Source organism: Dendrobates tinctorius, unplaced genomic scaffold (genome assembly GCF_039654945.1).
Source record: "Dendrobates tinctorius isolate UK_male_01 unplaced genomic scaffold, ASM3965494v1 ptg000387l, whole genome shotgun sequence".
Lineage (NCBI taxonomy): Eukaryota > Metazoa > Chordata > Amphibia > Anura > Dendrobatidae > Dendrobates > Dendrobates tinctorius.
In genome coordinates, this window is record NW_027362053.1 from 445,334 (window position 1) to 468,551 (window position 23,218).

Consider the following 23,218-nt stretch of genomic DNA (forward strand, 5'->3'; position numbering starts at 1 on the left):
TTTTTTATACACGTTTTTTTTGCATTTTCACAAGTGTAACAGGAGAAATTGCTAATTTGTTGTGCAATTTCTCCTGAGTATGCCAATAACCCATATGTGGGGGTAAACTACTGTTTGGGGTCACAGCGTTGTTCAGAAAATAAATTACGTTTTGGAACGCAGACTTTGATGGAATGGTCTGCCGTTGTCATGTCTCATTTGAAGTGCCCTTGATGTGCCTAATCCAGGGGAGGGCAATTAATTTTCCTGAGGGGCCACATGAGAGACTGACTGTTGTGGAGGGCCAAACCAATAGGCTGAAATTTATTCTACTCAATATTAATATCAATATATTATACTTAATATTAATAGTATCACTTAATATTGATCAGAATTAAGTATGCTGGCATCCCCCTATATATCGTTTGAACGCGAGTACAGCCCCTTCTGTATATCATATGAGCCCCCCACAGCCCCTTATATACTGCAAGAGCCCCACACCAGCCTCCCCCATATGCGGCATGAGCCCCACGCAGCCTCCCCCGTATGCGGCGTGAGCCCCACACAGCCTCCCCTGTTTTGAATTTGCTTTCTGGCCTACCTCTGGTTACTGCTGAAGGTGGAGGAGCTGGTCAGGTTGACGGAGGGGATGCGAGTTCTCTTTCTGGGCTCCCTCTGGTGGTTACTGGAGGTAATGGAGCTGATCTGATTAACAGAGGCTTGCCACCTGATGAGGATGATGATTGGAGATCTGGGAATTCAGACTGGATTTAAGACAGCCGACTCCCTCTATCCCTGCTGGTGATTTTTCCTGCCTCCTGAGGTCTTCGTTTTCAGCTCAGTCCCTGCATGCTCAGCTAAGTGTTCTTTTGCTATTCTGTTCACATTTGATCTGGTTTTGTCTATTTTTAGTTTTGTGTGGGTCAGCCAGCTCCGGCTGGGGCTGTGCTGAATCACCATCCATATGTTACTGCTTGTGCCAGTTTGTTTTTGTCCCTTATTAGATTGGCCTCTTTTCGCTCTGCTTTCAGAATATACCAGAGTGCTGATATAGTGGGCGAAGTCGTGCGACTTCAGTATTTTTTGTGCATCATACGTGTTGGACTTTTTTGCAGGGTTTTTTGCGTGATTGCAGACAGTGTCTTTCCTTTCCTGTCCTGTCTAGTCAGTGTGGGCCCCATCGTTTGCTCAGTCTATTTTCCTAATTGCGTTTGTGTTTTCATCTTATCTCACCGACAATATATGTTTGGGGGCTATCCATTCCTTTGGGGTCTGCTCTGGGGCAGTTTAGATTTCCCCTTTGTTGCTTTAGGCTTAGTTAGCTCTCCGGCTGTGCCGAGGCCTCTAGGATCATTGTAGCCACTCTCCACGGCTACTGCTAGTTTGTGGATAGGATCAGGGGTCTGCAATCCGCTTAGTTACCAACCTCTCTGGTTTTCTGTGGCTTAGCTTGGTCTTTCTTTCCTCCTCGGTGACCCAATCATAACACTCCTCCATATGCGGCGTGAGCCCCACACAAGCTCCCCCATATGTGGCATGAGCACTAAACATTCTTCCCTATATGCAGCATGAGCCCCACACAGCCTCCTCATATACAGCATAAGCCCCACACATCCTCCCCATATGCAGCATGAGCCCCACACAGCCTCCCCATATACAGCATGAGCCCCACACAGCCTCCCCATATACAGCATGAGCCCCACACAGCCTCCCCATATACAGCATGAGCCCCACACAGCCTCCCTATATACAGCATGAGCCCCACACAGCCTCCCTATATACTGCATGGGCCCCACACAGCCTCACTATATACTGCATGGGCCCCACACAGCCTCACTATATACTGCATGGGCCCCACACAGCCTCACTATACACTGCATGAGCCCCACATAGACTCCCCATACACTATATGAGGTACCCATAGCCTCCCCATGTGCAGCATGACACCCTACAGCATCCCCATATACTGCATGACACCCCCATAGCCTCCCCATGTCCATCCGGCGACCCCCATAGCCTCCTCATGTCCAGCCAAACATCCCATACATATGAAAAAAGAACACCACATACTCACCTCGGTCCCATTCCCCAGCACTCTCCTTCTGTTCCTGTATCGCATCAGCTGTTTCACACTCTCATTGGTAGAGGAAGTGGCCGGAGGCCCCTCCTCCACCAATGCAGTCAGCGCAGATGGAGACAACGAATGAGCGGGCATGGTGCGGCCTGTGGACAGCCAGAGGGCCGGATGTGGCCCTCGGGCCGCACTTTGCCCAGGTCTAGCCTAAGTAGTAAAAAAAAAAAAACAAAACAAATGTGACACCACTTTGGAAGCTAGATCCCTCAAATAATCTAGATGTCTGGTGAGCACCTTGAACCCCCATATGCTTCACAAAAGTTTGTTTATAGTACACTATAGGACCAAAAAATCGCAAATAGGGTCTTATCCGGATTAATATTAAAAAATATAAAAGAAATTCACTCACCTATTGCAGGAGAGATCACGCATGTACGATTAGTAGTCAGCTGCTGCACGTCCAAAGGTCAAACAAGTGACCGCTGATATAACAATTCTTATGGAACTAGTTTATGGACTTCCATGCGCTGCTTGACAAAATACAGGATTCCAATTATGGTGGAAGATTAATCATTTATTCCCAACGCGTTTTGAAGTAAGAACTACTTCTTCCTCAGGGGTTTGTCATCCCCTGAGGAAGAAGAATTTCTTACTTCGAAACGCATTGGGAATAAATGATTAATCTTCCACCATAATTGGAATCCTGTATTTTGTCAAGCAGCGCATGGAAGTCCATAAACTAGTTCCATAAGAATTGTCACAAAAGTTTGTAACATTGACCCATAAAATAATAAAATCACATTTTTCATACAAAAATGTTATTTAAGCCACAAATTTTTTATTTTCACAAGGATAGCAGGAAAAAATAGACAGCCCAAAAATACAGAATGATATAAAAAAAATACGGATTCCGTCAAAGTTCGTAAAAGCACTGACGATTTTGACTTGTTTAAAAAGAACCTTAACAGGAAAATGCAGGATCTGGAGGAATCAATTCTATCTGTTAAAAAGAAGAAATTTAAACGTGATTACAGCAAAAATCAAGTTTATGAATGGGGACGCTGTGCTCGTCATCAAACCCCCCTCAATTCCATTCTTAAGGTACGCCATGGATCAAAACCTGGTGTCTCCCACCTCAACCAAGTCACCTTTCTTTGTCGGATACAGATTCATCTGTGGATCTCTCAGATGGTAACCAAAGCTCCATTGATGATTTCAAATCTACTATTATAAAAAACAGCACCATCCAAAAAGCGACCTAGAAGAGCGGGTCAAAAACACAGCAAGAACCCAGATTCCATCAAACATCATCTCGGGAACCACAGCCATTTCCAACACTGGATGTATTGAACCTATCATTTATCCCACTTACTATTGCTGAAATCAGTTTACTATTGCGGGGTTGGAACTTCGCCCAAGTTAATAATTTAAATATTCTCTGTACTATGAAATACATGAATCGATTTGTGCGTGATCTCACCATTAGAAAACATTTTTGGTCTGACGATATTTCTCCTTTCCCAGAATCACCCTGCAAACAAGAAAATATTTTCAGGGGTTTGAATTTCTTAGAACAAGTCAGTCTAATTTGCCTCTCGGATCTCAATCAAGAAGAATCAGCTCCTCAAGATTCACGTTCTATTCCCATGTTCCCCACAAAACACGATGCAATTTTTTATTCTAGAGAATTCCACATTTTTCTTATATGTAAATAAGCTGTTAAGATCAATGAGCCGTACACAGCTCTCCCTGAGGATCTGCCTCCAGAGATAATGTGTGCAAACTGCAAAGCGCTACGGAATATGTTAGCGCTATATAAAAATAAATCTTATTATTATTATTATTATTTTATATGAAAGGTAGCTTTACCAGTGCTCTTCTGACCATCACAGGGTGAATCAAAAGAGAGTAGTGACCATTAGGGCATTTGGAAATGTATGAATCATCATCTGAGTTGCATTGTGATATTTTTTATTTTTTTTCCAATTTTTATCCATGTGTCCATTATAGGCTAGTTTCACATTTGTGTTTGGAGGCGCAGGGGATGCTCGCTGTGAAGCTCCACCCCCTGTCACGCCTCCTCCGGTCAGCTCCGCCTATGGGCACATGCCGCTGCATGCGTCCTGCGTACCCTATCTTTAGCATTGTGTACGCAAGCCGTGCGCAGGTATGCTTTTGCCACCGCATGCGTCCTTTTGACGGTGCGGTGGCCACACCAAAATGCAACGCGTTGCGTTTGGCGCAGGTCGCCGCACCGTCAAAAGGCGGAGCTGACCGGAGGAGGCACAGCAGGGGGCAGAGCTTCACGGCGAGCGTCCGCTGCGCATCCAAACGCAAATGTGATACCAGTCTTAGTCTTTTAAAAAACCTATTTGGAGCAGACTTTTGATGATTTTTCTTTCCTTTTCTTTTTTTAGGAGGATGAAAAAAGCAGGAGGAAGCGAATGCAACGACGGTAAGAGAATATTTTATTTTAAGTTGTGTAATATGATTTCACTTTAGTCTCTTATCATTCATTGATTTTGCTCAGCATCTAACTTCCCTCAAATTCTAAATTTTCAGGCAGAGCTTTGTCATGGTGAAAGGAGCTGCCCTTCTCCTGCAGGAAGAGGGTGAACCAGAAGAAATTGATAAGCCCCCTCAAACAATAGGCCCCAGTGAGCAAGAGCTACACCTACAGTCCATGCTTAGACTACTTTGGCAGGATGACACTCTGAAACTGGTGAGGTTCTTTAACTTGCCATCTGTTACATTTCTTAATTAAACTGTTTTAATTTTTATTCCTAAATCAATAATACAAATGAAAATAAGCAACTTTATAATATATCTTATCAGAGAAAACTGCATCTTTTTCCGCCAGGACTGATTCATTCACAAAATTCTCAATTCTCTTGTAAAAACGGTATTTAATAAGAATAGATTTTTCCATTACTGAGATAAGAAATGGCAGTTGCTACTGACAAGATTAGTGATGGGTGAACCACTGGATGTTCAGGTCTAGCAGGTTTGACCAAACATTTAAAAAAAAAAAAAAAAAAAGTTTGGTTCGGGTACCAGAAGAGTACCCGAACCCAGACTCCATTTGGATAAATGGGGGACCCTAACATTAACATCCGTTGTTTGCCACATTGTCATCTACATAACAGCGCGGAAAACACTGCCTCTGATCGGCGGTAAGATTAATAATGGCGGACATAGAGCTGTGGTTCCCACGCTGTCAGATGACTGCGTGAGCCAGCAGCCATGACTGGAAGTAAAAAGTTTACCTCTAGTCACAGAGGCCTTGGCTGATGAGAGAGTACTTCTCCCATGAGCCTACATCTGCTGCCACTTTATGACAGCGAGTATTCATCAGCCTGCGCCATAAATACATTTTTTTTTTTTTTTAAATGACATGGGTTCTTTCTATTTTTGATAACCAGAATGGCAAAACCGACAGTTGCTGCCACCCTCAGCTGTCCGCTTCAGCAGGGCTGGTTATCAAGAACAGAAGATTCTCCACACTGTTTTTTTAAATAAGTAATTTAAAAAAAAAAAAAAACAGCGTGCGGTACCCCATCTTTTACAACCAGCCAAGCTAAAGCAGACAACTGGGGGCTGCTATTCTCAGGTTGGTAAGAGGCTATGGATATTGGCGCCACCTCCCAGCCTAAAAATATCAGCCCACAGCCGCCCCAGAAAAGGCGCATCTCTTAATGCTTCCACTAGCCGTGCCTGCTCTCGCTGTTATTAGTGACAGCAGGAGTAGACCGATAGGAGTAGTACTCACATCAGTTGATTCCTCTGTGACCTCTGTGACCGGAGCAAGACAGCTGCTAGCTGTCTGATGAACTGCAGATGTCTGATCTGATCTTAACGTCGATCAGAGCCGCCGGTGTTTCTTATGTTGACATAAAGTTGACAGCATGGGAAGCACCTGATGTTAGGGGTGCCGAACACGACCAGTAACACCAGTGGTTAGAATGTTGAGCCCTGTATAACCCCACCCACACTACTGAATGGCAGCTTCCTGTTTACATTTGTGATTGTGAGTGAGCAAGCTGCCAATAAGTATTGGGGTTGTGTTTAAACAGACTAGCCTGATTGGCCTACACATGAGACCTAGTCCTTTTTAGTGGTGATTTTCCCGTCTCCCATGACGGTACACATGAGAGAGGGGATCCACCCAGTCAGGACAGGAACCCTACTGAAATAGAAGGGCGGTACCTCTCCCTCGCTTCAGTTGGGTTTCCTGTCCTGACAGGGACCCGTGTGCTGAAGACGGCGGTGTCAAGAAGCATACCTTCCCACCCCCGTCCCGGCATAGAAAAACAGGCAGAGCCTGTGTGCTGGGCTTTGGGGGTGGAAGCACCATCCGTGGGTCCCCCAGGGGCTCTGTTTCCGTGCGGGCGTGGGTGCAGCTTGGCGAGGGTCCAGGGGCTCCTCCATGTCTGCTCCGCCACCCTCCCCCCTCTGCCGGCATCCAGGAAGATCCAGGAGGGGCGGCCGCTTCCGGGTCACGCGTGTCTGACGTCACGCGTTAGGCACGCTGGGAATGGGTGTGCCCGTGTTTAGTCGGGGGCGGCGCCGAATCCAAGATGGCGGCGCCCATGAAGAGAATGCCGGCCGGCAAAATGCATCCCGTCTGTGTGGCAGGAGGGAGGGGCCGTCGATGGGTAATGGAGGAGGCGGAGAGTGCAGTGGATCCCTCAAAAGAGGGATGACCACAGAAGACGCACTCGTGCCCAGAGCTTCACAATGGAAGTGGGGCAAGAAGAGCCAGAGCAGCAGCCTTTTCTACAAGAGCTCTCACCAGATGCCTTGCCGAGCCGCCAGAATACCAGGAGTAGCCACTCGAGTGGTAGGAGCGGCAGTCGTCCTGACCGGCAAGACCCTTCGACGTCCAGAAGGGACGTCATACGTGCGTCTGATCAGCCTCCAAAACCGGTACCATTGATTGACAGCGGTGCTGAGTGATCTACGTGAATATCACCCTTATGGTAATGGGGTCCATATTTTTGTTTGATCACTGGGGGTCGAGGAAGTCTAGCGGCAAATCAAAGAACAGAGAATGTGCCCTATGGAAAAACCCACTGGCAGTTCAATGGCAGAAAAATCTCTGTGCTGACTGTATAAATTAAACCATACGGGGTGAGACCCCTGACTTTGTTACTAGCCTTAAGGTCACAATACACGAGGAAGTAAAAGGCTACTTAACTTCAGCCCTTAAAAAAAAACGTGTAAACGAAGCCACAAATTGGATTCTGATTCAGAAGCCTCTCTAGTACAGGAAGGTCGGGAAAGATCCCTGTCCCCCTCCACCTCCTCCTCCTCTGTTCAGTCCTCGGAATCCTCCTCGGACAGCGATATAGGGGGCCGACCGTGTTTTCCAACAGAAGACATAGAAAAACTGGTCGAAGCTGTCAGGTCTATAATGGGCCTTAAAGAGGAAAAAAACTCCTAGGTCATTAGAGGACGTTATGTTCGGAGGGTTGGAATAAAAAAGAAAACTCCTTTTCTCTGTCAATTACAAGATAAAGACTTTAATTGACAGGGAATGGAAAAAGCCAGAGAGGTCGGGTACCTTACCTTCTGCGTCAAAGAGGAGGTACCCATTTGAAGAGAGAGACTCCGAAGCTTGGGAAAAGATCCCTAAAATTGATGGTGCCGTGGCTAGGTCCTCAACAAAGTGATCGCTTCCATTAGAGGACTTTGGCGTACTTGAAAGACCCCCTTGATAAAAAAGCAGATGGCTTCTTGAGACACATCTGGGAAGCGTCGGCAGGGGGGTTAAAACCGGCAATAGCTGGTACTTGTACCGCCCGTGTCCTCATGGTCTGGCTACAACAGATAGAAGACCAGAAAAGGGACAAAGTTCCAAGGGACGAGATCCTAACAAACATGACACTGGTACATGGAGCAGCGGCTTTCTTAGCGGATGCCTTGGCAGGTTCCGCAAGGTTAACAGCCAGAGCGGCAGGCTTGTCCAATGCGGCAAGACAAACCCTGTGGCTTAAAGGGTGTCTGGGGGATTTGCCATCCAAACATAGACTGTGTTCCATCCCATGTGACGGTCATTTCCTTTTCGGCAAAAATTGGAGGAAATTTTAGAGCAGTTACCTGGAGAGTCCAAAAAACCGCCCTTTTCGAGCAGAAGGTTTAACAGAGGTCGTCCCCTAGGGCAGTGGTCCCCAACCTTTTTTGCACCGGGGACCGGTTTCAAGCAAGACCATTCTTCCATGGCCCGGCAGGGCGGGGATGGAGGTGTGGCAGGGGCGGGGCTTTGGTCATAAGGGGGCGGGGCTATGGACACGGTTGTAGTGTAGCAGTGCATACTTATAATTAAATAACATTTATAATGTGACTCAACTCACCATAGGTTTTGAATAAGTGCTCCATCACCCCCTTCTCCCCATCATTGCCTTCTCCCCATCACTCCCTTCTCCCCATCATTGCCTTCTCCCCATCACTGCTGTCTCCCCATCATTGCCTTCACCCCATCATTCCCCTCTCCCCATCATTGCCTTCACCCCATCACTGCCATCTCTCCATCATTGCCTTCACCCCATCACTGCTGTCTTTCCATCATTGCCTTCACCCCATCACTGCCGTCTCCCCATCATTGCCTTCACCCCATCACTGCTGTCTCCCCATCATTGCCTTCACCCCATCACTGCTGTCTCTCCATCATTGCCTTCACCCCATCACTGCCATCTCCCCATCATTGCCTTCACCCCATCACTGCTGTCTCTCCATCATTGCCTTCACCCCATCACTGCCATCTCCCCATCATTGCCTTCACCCCATCACTGCTGTCTCCCCATCATTGCCTTCACCCCATCACTGCTGTCTCCCCATCATTGCCTTCACCCCATCACTGCTGTCTCCCCATCATTGCCTTCACCCCATCACTGCTGTCTTTCCATCATTGCCTTCACCCCATCACTGCTGTCTCCCCATCATTGCCTTCACCCCATCACTGATGTCTCCCCATCATTGCCTTCACCCCATCACTGCTGTCTCACCATCATTACCTTCACCCCATCACTGCCATCTAGCCATCATTGCCTTCACCCCATCACTGCTGTCTCCCCATCATTGCCTTCACCCCATCACTGCTGTCTCCCCATCATTGCCTTCACCCCATCACTGCTGTCTCCCCATCATTGCCTTCACCCCATCACTGCTGTCTCCCCATCATTGCCTTCACCCCATCACTGCTGTCTCCCCATCATTGCCTTCACCCCATCACTGCTGTCTCCCCATCATTGCCTTCACCCCATCACTGCTGTCTCCCCATCATTGCCTTCACCCCATCACTGCTGTCTTTCCATCATTGCCTTCACCCCATCACTGCTGTCTCCCCATCATTGCCTTCACCCCATCACTGCCGTCTCTCCATCATTGCCTTCACCCCATCACTGCCATCTAGCCATCATTGCCTTCACCCCATCACTGCTGTCTCCCCATCATTGCCTTCACCCCATCACTGCCATCTCCCCATCATTGCCTTCACCCCATCACTGCTGTCTCCCCATCATTGCCTTCACCCCATCACTGCTGTCTCCCCATCATTGCCTTCACCCCATCACTGCTGTCTTTCCATCATTGCCTTCACCCCATCACTGCTGTCTCCCCATCATTGCCTTCACCCCATCACTGCCGTCTCTCCATCATTGCCTTCACCCCATCACTGCCATCTAGCCATCATTGCCTTCACCCCATCACTGCCATATCCCCATCATTGCCTTCACCCCATCACTGCCATCTCCCCATCATTGCCTTCACCCCATCACTGCTGTCTCCCCATCATTGCCTTCTCCCCATCATTGCCTTCACCCCATCACTCCCCTCTCCCCATCATTGCCTTCACCCCATCATTGCCTTCACCCCATCACTGCCGTCTCTCCATCATTGCCTTCACCCCATCACTCCCCTCTCCCCATCATTGCCTTCACCCCATCACTCCCTTCTCCCCATCACTGCCTTCACCCCATCACTCCCTTCTCCCCATCATTGCCTTCACCCCATCACTGCTGTCTCCCCATCATTGCCTTCACCCCATCACTGCTGTCTCCCCATCATTGCCTTCACCCCATCACTCCCCTCTCCCCATCATTGCCTTCACCCCATCACTCCCTTCTCCCCATCATTGCCTTCACCCCATCACTCCCCTCTCCCCATCATTGCCTTCACCCCATCACTCCCCTCTCCCCATCATTGCCTTCACCCCATCACTCCCTTCTCCCCATCACTGCCTTCACCCCATCACTCCCTTCTCCCCATCACTGCCGTCTCTCCATCACTCCCCTCATGGCCTTCTCCTCATGTCCCCATCTCCTCCAGGGCCAGGCTACACAAACACAGACCAACAGACATACATGTACACACATTATACACACACACACAGACACACACACACACACACACACACACAGACACCACCTCTCTCCTCTCACCTGCCCGCCGCCCGCGCTTCCTCGCACTGACACAGCAGCGGCGCGCTCCTCTCTGTGTCACTCAGAGACAGGAAGCGCGGGCGGCGGGCAGGAAGCTGGACGGGTCCTTGCAGCTTCGCTCCTGCTATTCCCTCTTGCAGGCAGCGGAGCTGCTTGATTGCTCCCTGCCCGCCGCTAAGAGCTGCTGCGCGCCGCCCCAGCCCCCGCTATGCCACTGACCGCCCCTGGCTCCCCTTGTGTCCGCGGACCGGCAAGGGCACTGCAGCGGCCCGGTGCTGGGCCGCGGACCGGCGGTTGGGGACCCCTGCCCTAGGGGACAGGAAAACTTGGGATTTTAAGGAAAAGAGAGGATCGGGCTACATCTTCAAAGGGCACTCTACGTCCTCCAAAAAATCTCCCCAATGACATCAGGTCAGAGGTAGGGGGAAGGCTTTCTCTTTTCCTCTCTGCCTGGGCAAACATCAGTACATGGGTCCTAAATATAATCAAGGATGATTTAAAAATTAAATTCACCCGTCCGCCCAGGCAAACCTTTATAATGACACCCTGAAGGAAGTCTCAGGAGGACCAACTGGCCCTGGAGACAGAGGTTTTGGGACTAGTGCAGAAACAAGTCCTACATGAAGTCAGGAGGAAGGAAGGGAGTTTTATTCCCCCCTCTTTTTGATATAAAAAACAGACAGTTCTTGGAGAACCATAGTCAATATGAAGAGGCTCAATCAGTGGGTAGACAATTGCTACTTCAAAATGGAGTCAATCAATACGGCCATAAAAATATTGTTCCATCACATACCTGGACGACTTCCTTTTGGTAGGGACCCACTGCACTCAGCAAGTAAAGGAAGTGACGTCAACACTAATAGAGTTGGGATGGATAGTAAATATTCCCAAGTCAAGATTAACAACAGTAAAAGTGCAATTCTTCCTAGGGTTAATACTTGACTCCGAGCGACAGCTCTGCCTCCTGCCGGAGAGCAAGGTGACCAAGATAAGGGGCCTAGCTTATACAGCAATACAACAGCCGGTTATGACACTGAGGAACGCAATGTCCCTTTTTAGGCTCATTAGCATAATGTATACCCGCTGTAGGGTGGCCACAGTTCTGGAAACAGTGGAAAGTTCTGTCCGCACAGAAACAATTGAAGGGCGTTTAGAAGGACAACTATATCTTTCCATGGCCATAAGAGAGAGATTCCCTAATCTGGTGGACTGTAGAGGAGCATCTAACAGCCGGTGTCCTGTGGCAAAAACCAGTCGAGGACATTATTACAACCGACGCAAGTGCTACAGGGTGGGGAGCACACCTGAGATCCCATTCAATACAAGGAACCTGGTCCTCACTAGAAAGGGATCACGGTTCAAATGTGAAAGAACTGTGGTCAGTGGAGAAAGCCGTGAAACATTTTCTCCCCTTGCTTCGGGGCCACCATACTAGAGTCATGACGGACAATCAAGCAGTGGTAGCTTACATCAACTACCAGGAGGGAACGAGATCCTGGGACCTCGTGGGAATATCAAGCCTACTTTTCCAGTTAGCAGAACAACATCTGTTATCTATCACGGCACTGCATATAAGGGGCGTCGAAAATATACAAGCAGACTTCCTGAGTCGCAGACACCTGAGATGGGGGGAATGGTCCATAAACCCCCAGGTTTTCCAACAAATAGTTCAAGCTTGGGGCAAACTGGAAATAGACCTGTTTGCCACCTCACGCAACAGAAAGGTCAGGAAGTTTTGCTCACTAAGTCCAAAAGAAGTCCCGTTTGCAGTGGATGCTCTACAAATACCCTGGAAGTTCTCGCTGGCCTACGCATCCCCCCCGATGACATTGATTCTGATAGTAGTCCGGAAAATCAGGGAAGATAGAGCGAGAGTAATTCTCATAGCTCCGTTTTGGCCGAGGAGGCTTTGGTTCTCCCTTCTGGGACTCATGTCAGTGACACATCCATAGATTTTACCAGAGGTTCCAGACCTGCTTTCCCACTCTCAGGTGAAAGGCTTCCATCTGGCAGCCTGGAATTTGAGGGGGCTCTACTGAGTTGCCAGGGATTCTCATCAGGGTTAATCTCCACCCTGTTGAAGAGTAGGAAACCTATCACATCCAGAATCTATGGCAGAACATGGAAAAAGTTCCTAGACTTCCTGGGGGAACCTTTAGGTGATGTAGCTCTGGTGGGGCCTATCCTAGAGTTTCTACAGGCGGGGCTACAACTCGGGTTAGCAACTAGCACTCTCAAAGTTCAAGTCTCAGCTCTGGGGGCTCTATGTAACTGCAACCTAGCGTCCAATAGGTGTGTGTCCCGGTTCATAAAGTCTTGTAGTAGGTCTAGGCCGATCTTTATCCCGAAGATACCACCCTGGGACCTGAATCTAGTCTTGGAGGCTTTAACCAGAGACCCCTTTGAGCCATTACAGGAGTTGTCACCAAAACTACTCACACTTAAAACAGTATTACTGGTAGCCTTTACATCGGCCCGTTGAGTGAGCGACCTACAGGCTCTGTGTGTGTCCTCCATATACTCAAATTTGATGACAGGCTGGATCTGGTCTTAGAACTACTCTGTCTCCCCAAGGTAGTCCTTAAGTTCCATAGGACTCAAAAGATCACCTTGCCATCATTCTGGAATAATCCTAGGCACCTTGTGGAGCAAAAGTTCCATAGGTTAGATGTAAGGAGGGCCATACTACAATATATGTCTGTGACTAGTCAGTGGAGGAAAGATCAGTCCCTGTTTGTAGCCTTTCAGGGTAGTAGCCAAAAGTACCATTGCCAGATGGATCAGGGAGGCCATTATGTTATCCTACTCTGCGAGTGGCGCTCCGGTTCCTGAAGCCATCAAGGCTCACTCAACCAGAGCTGTGGCTACCTCCTGGGCAGAGAAGGCTGAGGTATCAATTGAGCAGATTTGTAAAGCCGCTACCTGGTCCTCACCTTCGACCTTTTTCAAACACTACCGACTAGATCTATCTTCCTTTATTGACCTAACCTTTGGTAGAAGTGTGCTACAAGCGGTGGTCTCTCCCTAAGGTGTTTCATTCTACAAAAGTCTCTCGTGTGCCATCATGGGAGACGGGTAAACACCAAGTTTACTTACCGGTAGCCGTTTTTTCCGGAGCCCATGACGGCACCTGTATATGCCCCCCTTATCACTTCTTTGGTGTGCACTATAGTTTGGGTGCTTTTTTAGTTAATATAATGTGGTGATAGTTTTACCATGTGTACTAACCAGGAGGGCCTCTCATGCTCTGTAAACCGACTGAAACTAGTGAGAGGTACCGCCCTTTTATTACAGTAGGGTTCCTGTCATGACTGAGCGGATCCCCTCTCTCATGTGTGCCGTCATGGGCTCCGGAAAAACCGGCTACCAGTAAGTAACCTTGGTGTTTCTTGCTGATAAAACATTGATTGTATTGATACTGCATCATGTAGCCTAGTAAGTGACACATCTCTATAATTGGGCTCTCTGCTCCTACATCATGCTCTCAGATTAACCCCTTTCTGCCATCCGACGTACGTTCCCGTCCATGGGACCTGGGCCCCTATGCCCATGGACGGGATAGTACGTCGGCGCGATCAGCGGCGCCCACGTGGTGAGCGCCGCTGATCGCGGCCGGGTGTCAGCTGATTATCACAGCTGACACCCGGCACAATGTGTCAGGGGCGGTCACGGACCGCCCCCGACACGTTAACCCCTTGCACACCGCGATCAAACATGATCGCGGTGTACCGGGGGTTAAAGGGAAGCATCGGCAGGGGGGGGGCTCCCTCCGTGCTTCCCTGAGCCCCCCACGGCAGCGCAATGTGCAGCGCTGCTGCGGGGGGCTCCTTTCCTCCAGGCCCCCGAATCCAAGATGGCGACGGGGGCCTTCGGGGGCCTGAGGAAGCTGGCTTCCTCAGTGCCTGCAAAGCGCAGGCATGAGGAAGCCTTCTGCAGTGCCTGTGTCAGATCGCTGATCTGTCACAGTGATCTGTGACAGATCAGCGATCTGTCACAGGACAGTGATGTCCCACCTGGGACTATTTAACAAAGTAAAAAAAAAAATAAAAAAAAGTGTTAAAATAATTAAAAAAAAAAATCGCCAAATAAATTAGAAAAAAAAAAAAAAAAAAATTCCCCCAATAAATCCATTTTTTGGAAATAATAAAAAAAAACAATAAAAGTACACATATTAGGTATCGCCGCGTCCGTAATGACCCGCCCTATAAAACTGTCCCATTAGTTAACCCCTTTAGCGAACCCCTTAAAAAATAAAAATAAAAAACAAAGCAAAAAATAATGATTTATTATCATACCGCCAAACAAAAAGTGTAATAACGCGCGATCGAAAAGACGCATATAAATATCCATGGTACCGCTGAAAACGTCATCTTGTCCCGCAAAAAACGAGCCGCCACACAGCATCATCAGCGAAAAAATAAAAAAGTTATAGCTCGCAGAATAAAGCGATGCAAAAATAATTATTTTTTATATAAAATAGTTTTCATTGCATAAAACCGACAAAAACATAAAAAAACGACCTAAATGAGGTATCGCTGTAACCGTACTGACCCGAAGAATAAAACCGCTTTATCAATTTTACCGCACGCGGAACGGTGTAAACGCACCCCCCCAAAAGAAATTCATGAAACGCTGGTTTTTGTTCATTCTGCGTCCCAAAAATAGGAATAAAAAGCGATCAAAAAATGTCACGTGCCCGAAAATGGTACCAATAAAAACGTCAATTCGTCCCGCAAAAAATAAGACCTCACATGACTCGGTGGGTCAAAATACGGAAAAATTATAGCTCTCAATATGTGGTGATGCAAAAACTATTTTTACAATAAAAAGCGTCTTTTAGCGTGCGACAGCCGCCAAACATAAAAACCGCCATAAATAGTAAATCAAACCCCCCGATATCACCCCCTTAGTTAGGGAAAAATAATAAAATTAAAAAAAAAAGTATTTATCTCCATTTTCCCATTAGGGTTAGGGCTAGGGCTAGGGTTAGGGCTAGGGTTAGGGCTCAGATTAGGGTTAGGGGTGTGTTGGGGTTGGAGTTATAATTGGGGGGTTTCCACTGTTTGGGCACATCAGGGGCTCTCCAAATGCAACATGGCGTCTGATCTCAATTCCAGCCAATTCTGAGTTGAAAAAGTCAAATGGTGCTCCTTCCCTTCCAAGCTCTGCCATGCGCCCAAACAGTGTTTTACCCCCACATGTAGGGTATCAGCCTACTCAGGACAAATTGCAAAACAATTTTTGGGGTCCAATTTCTCCTGTTACCCTTAGGAAAATAAAAAATTGGGGGCAAAAATATCATTTTTGTGGAAAAAAATGATTTTTTTATTTTCACGTCCGAGTGTTATAAACTTCTGTGAAGCACTTGGGGGTTCAAAGTGCTCACCACACATCTAGATAAGTTCCGTGGGGGGTCTAGTGTCCAAAATGGGGTCACTTGTGGGGAGTTTCAATAGTTTAGGTACATCAGGGGCTCTCCAAACGCACATGACACCCGCAGATCATTCCATCAAAGTCTGCATTCCAAAACGTCACTGCTTCCCTTCCGAGCCCCGACGTGTGTCCTTACAGTAGTTTTCTCCCACATATGGGGTATCAGCATACTCAGGACAAATTGGACAACAACTTTTGGGGTCCAATTTCTCCTGGTACCCTTGGGAAAATAAAAAAATGGTGACTAAAAGATCATGTTTGTGGAAAAAATACGAATTTTTTATTTTCACGCCCGGGCATTATAAACTTCTGTGAAGCACTGGGGGGGTCAAAGTGCTCACCACACATCTAGATAAGTTCCTTAGGGGGTCTAGTTTCCAAAATGGTGTCATTTGTGGGGGGTTTCCACTGTTTTGGTACATCAGGAGTTTTCCAAACGCGACATGGTGTCTGATCTCAATTCCAGCCAAAAACGTCAAATGGCGCTGCTTCCCTTCCGAGCTCTGCCATGCGCCCAAATAGTGGTTTACCCCTACATGTGGGGTATCGGCGTACTCAGGATAAATTGCACAATAACTTTTACGGTCCTGTTACCCTTGGAAAAATAAGAATTGAGGGTGAAAAGATCATTTTTGTGGAAAAAATATGATTTTTTTAATTGTATGGCTTTATGTTATAAACTTCTGTGAAGCCCATGGGGGTTCAAAGTTCTCATCACACATCTAGATAAGTTCCTTAGGGGGTCTAGTTTCCAAAATGGTGTCATTTGTGGGGGGTTTCCACTGTTTTGGTACATCAGGGGTTTTCCAAACGCGACATGGTGTCCGATCTCAATTCCAGCCAAAAACGTCAAATGGCGCTGCTTCCCTTCCGAGCTCTGCCATGCGCCCAAATAGTGGTTTACCCCCACATGTGGGGTATCAGCGTACTCAGGACAAATTGCACAATAACTTTTAGGGTCCTGTTACCCTTGGGAAAATAAAAATTGGGGTGAAAAGATCATTTTTGTGGAAAAAATATGATTTTTTAATTGTACCGCTGTACGTTATAAACTTCTGTAAAGCCCTTGTGGGTTCAAAGTTCTCACCACATATTTAGATAAGTTCCTTGGGGGGTCTAGTTTCCAAAATGGGGTCACTTGTAGGGGGTTTCCACTGTGTAGGTACATCAGGGACTCTCCAAACGTGACATGGCGTCCAATCTGAATTCCAGCCAATTTTGCATTGAAAAAGTCAAACGGCGCTCCTTCCATTCTGAGCTCTGCCATGCACCGAAACAGTGGTTCCTCCCCACATATCAGGTATCTGCGTACTCAGGACAAATTGCACAATAACTTTTGCAGTCCAATTTCTCCTGTTACCCTTGGTAAAATAAAAAAAATTGAACCTGAAGTATTTTTTTTATGAAAAAAAGTTAGATGTTCATTTTTTTTTAAATATTCAAAAAAATTCCTGTGACGCACCTAAAGAGTTAATAAACTTCTTGAATGTGGTTTTGAGCACTTTAAGGGGTGCAGTTTTTAGAATGGTGTCACTTTTGGGTATTTTCTATCATATAGACCCCTCAAAGTGGCTTCAAATGTGATGTGGTCCTAAAAATAAAATGGTGTTGTAAAAATGAGAAATCGCTGGTCAACTTTTAACCCTTATAACTTCCTAACAAAAAAAAATTTTGGTTCCAAAATTGTGCTGATGTAAAGTAAACATGTGGGAAATGTTAGTTATCAAGTTTTTTGTGTGCCGTATCTCTGTGATTTAAGGGCATAAAAATTCAAAGTTGGAAAATCGCGAAATTTTCAAAATTTTTGCCAAATTTCCGTTTTTCTCACAAATAAACGCAAGTTATATGAATGAAATTTTACCACTAACATGAAGTACAGTATGTCACGATAAAACAATGTCAGAATCACCGGGATCCATGGAAGCGTTCCAGAGTTATTACCTCATAAAGGTACAGTGGTCAGAATTGTAAAAATTGAACGTGCAAACCACCCTTGGGGGTGAAGGGGTTAAACAGCAACAACCTGCTAACAGATTCCCTTTAAATGGAATGTGCCATCAGAAAATGACCTATTCTTAACCCCTTTCTGACCGCTGACGGGATAGTACGTCAGCGGTCAGAGTCCCCTGCTTTGAGGTGGGCTCTGACGGTGAGCCCACCTCAAAGCCGCGACATGTCAGCTGTTATAAACGCTTATTAACTAGTTAAATCCCACTGTTAAACGCTGACAGCGGGCATTTAACTACCGCTTCCGGCCGCCGGGCTGGAAGTGAGCGCATCACCAACCCCCGTCACATGATCGGGAGTCGGCGACACGTTGCCTTGACAACCAGAGCTCTCATAGAGACCTCAATCATTGTTGCAGGCACATTGCTATGAGTGACGCCTGGTGGACAGCGCTCATAGCAATGCAGTAAATCTGCGACATATGGGCGATCTGCTCATTGCCCATATGTAGCAGTGCCGATCAAGTGTGGCATGCTTCTAGCCTCCTATGGAGGCTATTGAAGCATGCCAAAAGTAAAAAAAAAAAAGTGGTTAAAAATTAGAAAAAAGTAAAAAAAAAAAAAAAAACCCTAAGAGTTCTAATCACCCCCTTTCCTCCCAATCAAAATAAATCAATAAAAAAAAAATCACACATACACATATTTGTTATCGCCATGTTCAGAATCACCCGATCTATCAATAAAAAAAGGATTAACCTGATCGCTAAACGGCGTAGCAAGAAAAAATTTCAAAACGCCAGAATTACTTTTTTTGGTCGCCACGACATTGCATTAAAATGCTATAACGGGTGATCAAAACAACGTATTTGCACAAAAGTGGTATCATTAAAAATGTCACCTCGGTGCGCAAAAAGTAAGCCCTTACCCAACCCCAGATCACGAAAAATGGAGATGCTACGGGTCTCCGAAATTTGCGCATTTCTTTTTTTTAGCAAACTTTATTTTTTTTTTCACCATTTAGATAAAAGAGAACATAGACCTGTTCCGTGTCTATGAACTCGTAATGACCTGGAGAATCATAATGGCAGGTCAGTTTTAGCATTTAGTGAACCTAGAAAAAAAGCCAAGCAAAAAAACCAGTGTGGGATTGCACTTTTTTTGCAATTTCACCGCACTTGGAATTTTTTTCCCGTTTTCGAGTACACGACATGCTAAAACCAATGATGTCGTTCAAAAGTACAACTCGTCCCGCAAAAAATAAGCCCTCACATGGCCATATTGATGGAAAATTAAAAAAGTTATGGCTCTGGAAAGAAGGGGAGTGAAAAACGAAAATGAAAAAAGCTCCGTCATTAAGGGGTTAAAACCAGGTTTTTATGTTTATTTTTTTTATTTACTGTATTTTTCGGACTATAAGATGCACTTTTTCCCCTGAATATACTTGCAAAATACTGTGACGGTGGTCCGGGTCCAACACTGCTGGTTTGGTGGTGGTGATCTGTGGTGTGGGGGGGGGTCCACTGGCATTTGGTGAAAGCCCAGAGGCCCCCGCAGGTCCTTTGCTGTGATGCCGTGGCCTCCGGGAAAATGGCCGAGATCTCGTTGCCAAGATCTAAATCTGAGCATGCGCCACCCCCGGCTGCCATTTTCCATATGCCACCGCATAGCAGCAGATTGAGATCTTGGCAAGAGATCTCGTAGCCGAGATCTCAATCTGAGCATGCGCCGCCCCCTGCGGCCATTTTCCCAGAGACCACCGCACCAAATGCCAGCGGAGCTCCACTGCACCACAGAGCACCACCACCGCACCTGTCCAAAATGCCGGTGGAGTCCCACCGCACCAGAGCTGAACCTGTCGTAAAATATCAGTGGAACCACCGGGAAACCCAGAGCACCACCACCGCAACAGCCTGGGATGGCATTTACCGGAGGCCACCGCACTAGCCTGGACCACTGAACAACCCCTGTGACCATGTTCGTCTGTGACCACTTCTCCAACTGTGCCGATCCCCGCCCGATAAGCTGAATTCGGACTGTAAGACAAGCCCGGATTTGACACATATTTTTTTCCCCCTATTTTCCTTCTGAAAATTTGGGGTGCGTCTTATAATCCGAAAAATACGGTAAATTGTCAATGTTGTTGTGTTTTTGTTTTTTTAAAACCTATCACAAACTGTATTAAAAGGAAAAAATAGAAATCTTGCAATTTCTACATTGACCACACGGTCTTTTTTTAGTCTCGACTTCCTGTTTCAGAAAACATGTGCATAGCCACAATGGTCGGATCTTGACCATGTCTTTTGTTTTGAAGAATCAAATGAGTGTGCAAAGGTCCTAATGAAGGGAGGGAGAGCTGGGCCAGATTTGACATTGCCTATTGTAATTGGTGCATCCTATTAGAGGTGTTCTTGATCATTGTATTACTTACTCTGATAGTATCATAGCTCCCAATGATTCAGATTCAGAAGTGCTGTATTCAGACTTCCACTAACTCTTTTCTCTCTTGGTATTCATTGCTCCTGGGGGCAGGGCTGGAAACTCTGCACATACTTGCATTAATTAACCCCTTAGTGACGGAGCCAATTTTGCCCTTAATGACCAAGCCAAATTTTACAATTCTGACCACTGTCACTTTATGAAGTAATAATTCTGGAACGCTTCAACAGATCCCACTGATTCTGAGATTGTTTTGTGACATATTGTACTCTGATACTGATAAAATTTCTTCGATATGACTTGCGTTTATTTATGAAACAAAACAGAAATTTGGCAAAGATTTAGAAAATTTTTCAATTTTCAAGGTTTACATTTTTGTACCCTTAAATCAGAGCGTTATGTCACACAAAATACTTAATAACATTTCCCACATATTAACTTTACATCAGCACAATTTGGTAAACATTATTTTTTTTTGTTAGGAATTTATAAGGGTTAAAAGTTGACCAGCGATTTCTCATTTCTACAACAAAGTTTACAAAAAAATTTTTAGGGACCACATCACATTTGAAGTCACTTTGGGGAGCCTATATGACAGAAAATAAGTGACACCATTCTAAAAACTGCACCCCTCAAGGTGCTCAAAACCACATTCAAGAAGTTTATTAACCCTTCAGGTGCTTCACGAGAACTGAAGCAATGTGGTAGGAAAAAAAGGAACTTTTAATTTTTTCCACACAAAATTTAGTTTAGATCCAATTTTTTTAATTTTCACAAGGGTAACAGAAGAAAATGGACCCCAAAATTTGTTGTGCAATTACTCCTGAGTATGCAGATACCCCATATGAGGGGGAAATCCACTGTTTGGGCGCATAGCAGGACTTGGATGGGAAGGAGCCCTTTTTGAATGCAAATTTCGCTGGAAACAAGAGCAGAAGCCATGTCCCGTTTGGAGAGCCCTAAACAGTGGAAATCACCCACAAGTGACCCCATTTTGGAAACCACGCCCCTAAAGGATTTTAGCCAGAGGTATAGTGAGCATTTTGAAATCACAGGTACAACTTAGAAGTTGATAATGTTAGGCTGCCATATTGACAGGGGACCGTAAAAAAACCCACCCTAATCATGTCCTTCAGGATCTCAGCTACCTGGTAATTTTTCAACTGTGGGGGGCTCTACCGCCTTATTGCTCTTAATGGCGCTGAGGAATAAGTGCCCTTAACTGCCGCTGTTAAAAGGCGCATCGGTGGTCATTAAAGAATTAAATAAACAACTCTCTTCTTGAGATCTGGTCTCCCCGGGAATTGAAAAAAACTAACGTTGTAAGCAGCAGCTAAAGCTATGAGCCACAGCCTGCACTGATAAGCAGTGTAGAGTTTTGTATTCTTGAAGCTACATTGCAGGCTGTGAACCCACAGGCAGATTATAATGGTACATAGAGCTGCATCCATACATAGCAGTGTATTTCTATGTGCCTGTGTTGTAAAAGGAAAATAAGTAACATTTTTCATTTTCCTATAAGGCTAAGTGCACACGTAGATTTTCCTCCTGCGGATTTTTCAGCGCAGATTTGAAGAAATCCGCAGGTCAAATGACCTGCGGATTTCTTCCTGTTTTTGTGCGGTTTTCTTGCGGTTTTCCACTGCGGTTTTCCCCCTGCGGATTTGGAGAATGGAGCAGGTGGAAAACCGCACAAAAGAAGTGACATGCTGCATTTTTTGTACCACACAAAAACCGCGCGGAAAAAAAACGCAGCGTCTGCACAGCGTTTTTATTTTAAACTTGATTTACATTGTACTGTAAATCACTTTGCGGATCCGCAGCGTTTCTGCGTGGTAAAATCCGCTGCGGATCCGCAGGAAAAATGCATCGTGTGCACATGGCCTAAGAGTGCTAAAACAAAAATGTAAAAATCAAAGAAAATTACAAAAAATTCTATTTCTACAGCTTGTTTTCTGCAAGTGTCAGCACCATACCACTCAATAACAATCTTATCTGATTATTGCATATTTGCTGTGTTTGTTATGCGTTTTCCCCCGCTTTGATATGTCTTTTTTTTTTTTTTTTTTTTTTTTTACATATGTGGATCCTATTTTTTTTCCAGGCTCCACATAGAAGCTCATAGAGCAAAAACGCGCCAATGCAGCACAGCCAAACATCGTCTTTAGAAGTACCGAGGGCAGAAGTTTTCATGAAACCTCATCCACTTTGCTTGGAAATGTAGGCTGTGTTCACATGTAGCTTAAATGCTACGTATTTTTTGCTGCTTTTTGTTTTGCACAGAAATTCTTTTGTGTTTCAGCTGATCAAGCAGAGTGGATGTGATTTCATGAAACCTGCGCCCACCGTGCGTGTGAGGACGCTGTAAGAACTATACGGTTATGGGGCCAGGGTAAAAAGAAAAGAGAACTATTTATTTTTTCAATAATGATCATGAATGATCAGCCAAAATCTTTAAAAAATGCATGTATCACAAAAACCTGATTTAAAGAATCTGTCCCACTAGTTACAATTAGTATTCCCGAATCCCCGGTTTGAATGGAGCAGTGGTCCACACTCTTCCTAGTATACGGGACTAACCCAGCAGGGAACACAAGTTCCCATTTCACTTGAATTTTGGGATCCTCGGCAATTAGCAAATTAGCAACTTAATATCTATTCTGAAAATGGGTGATGCTTTATTGCACAACTCCTTCTTGACATGGTGATTTCCCTTTTTGCACTTTCATTTTTTACTTCCCTTTTCAAGTGATGTACTGGAAAATGGGGGGAAAAAAAATCCAAGTGGGGTGAAATTGTGAAAAAAAAAAAATTGTGAAAAAAAAACAACCAATTCCGAATAGGTTTTTTTTGTGGTTTTGTTTTTATTTTATTTGTTTTGTTATATGGTATAAATTACCTGTTATTATAGT

At 45.7% G+C, this 23,218-nt stretch overlaps 1 protein-coding gene across 3 annotated transcripts in view; it reads left to right on the forward strand.

Annotated features, from left to right (window-relative positions):
• Positions 1-23,218, forward strand: part of SSH3 (slingshot protein phosphatase 3) — a 146,589-nt gene that overhangs the window by 22,316 nt on the left and 101,055 nt on the right. For all 3 annotated transcript variants that reach the window (XM_073563390.1, XM_073563392.1, XM_073563391.1), the window contains exons 3-4: positions 4,471-4,508; positions 4,616-4,775. In XM_073563390.1, the coding sequence (XP_073419491.1) occupies positions 4,471-4,508; positions 4,616-4,775 (198 nt within the window). The remainder of the gene's footprint in view (positions 1-4,470; positions 4,509-4,615; positions 4,776-23,218) is intronic.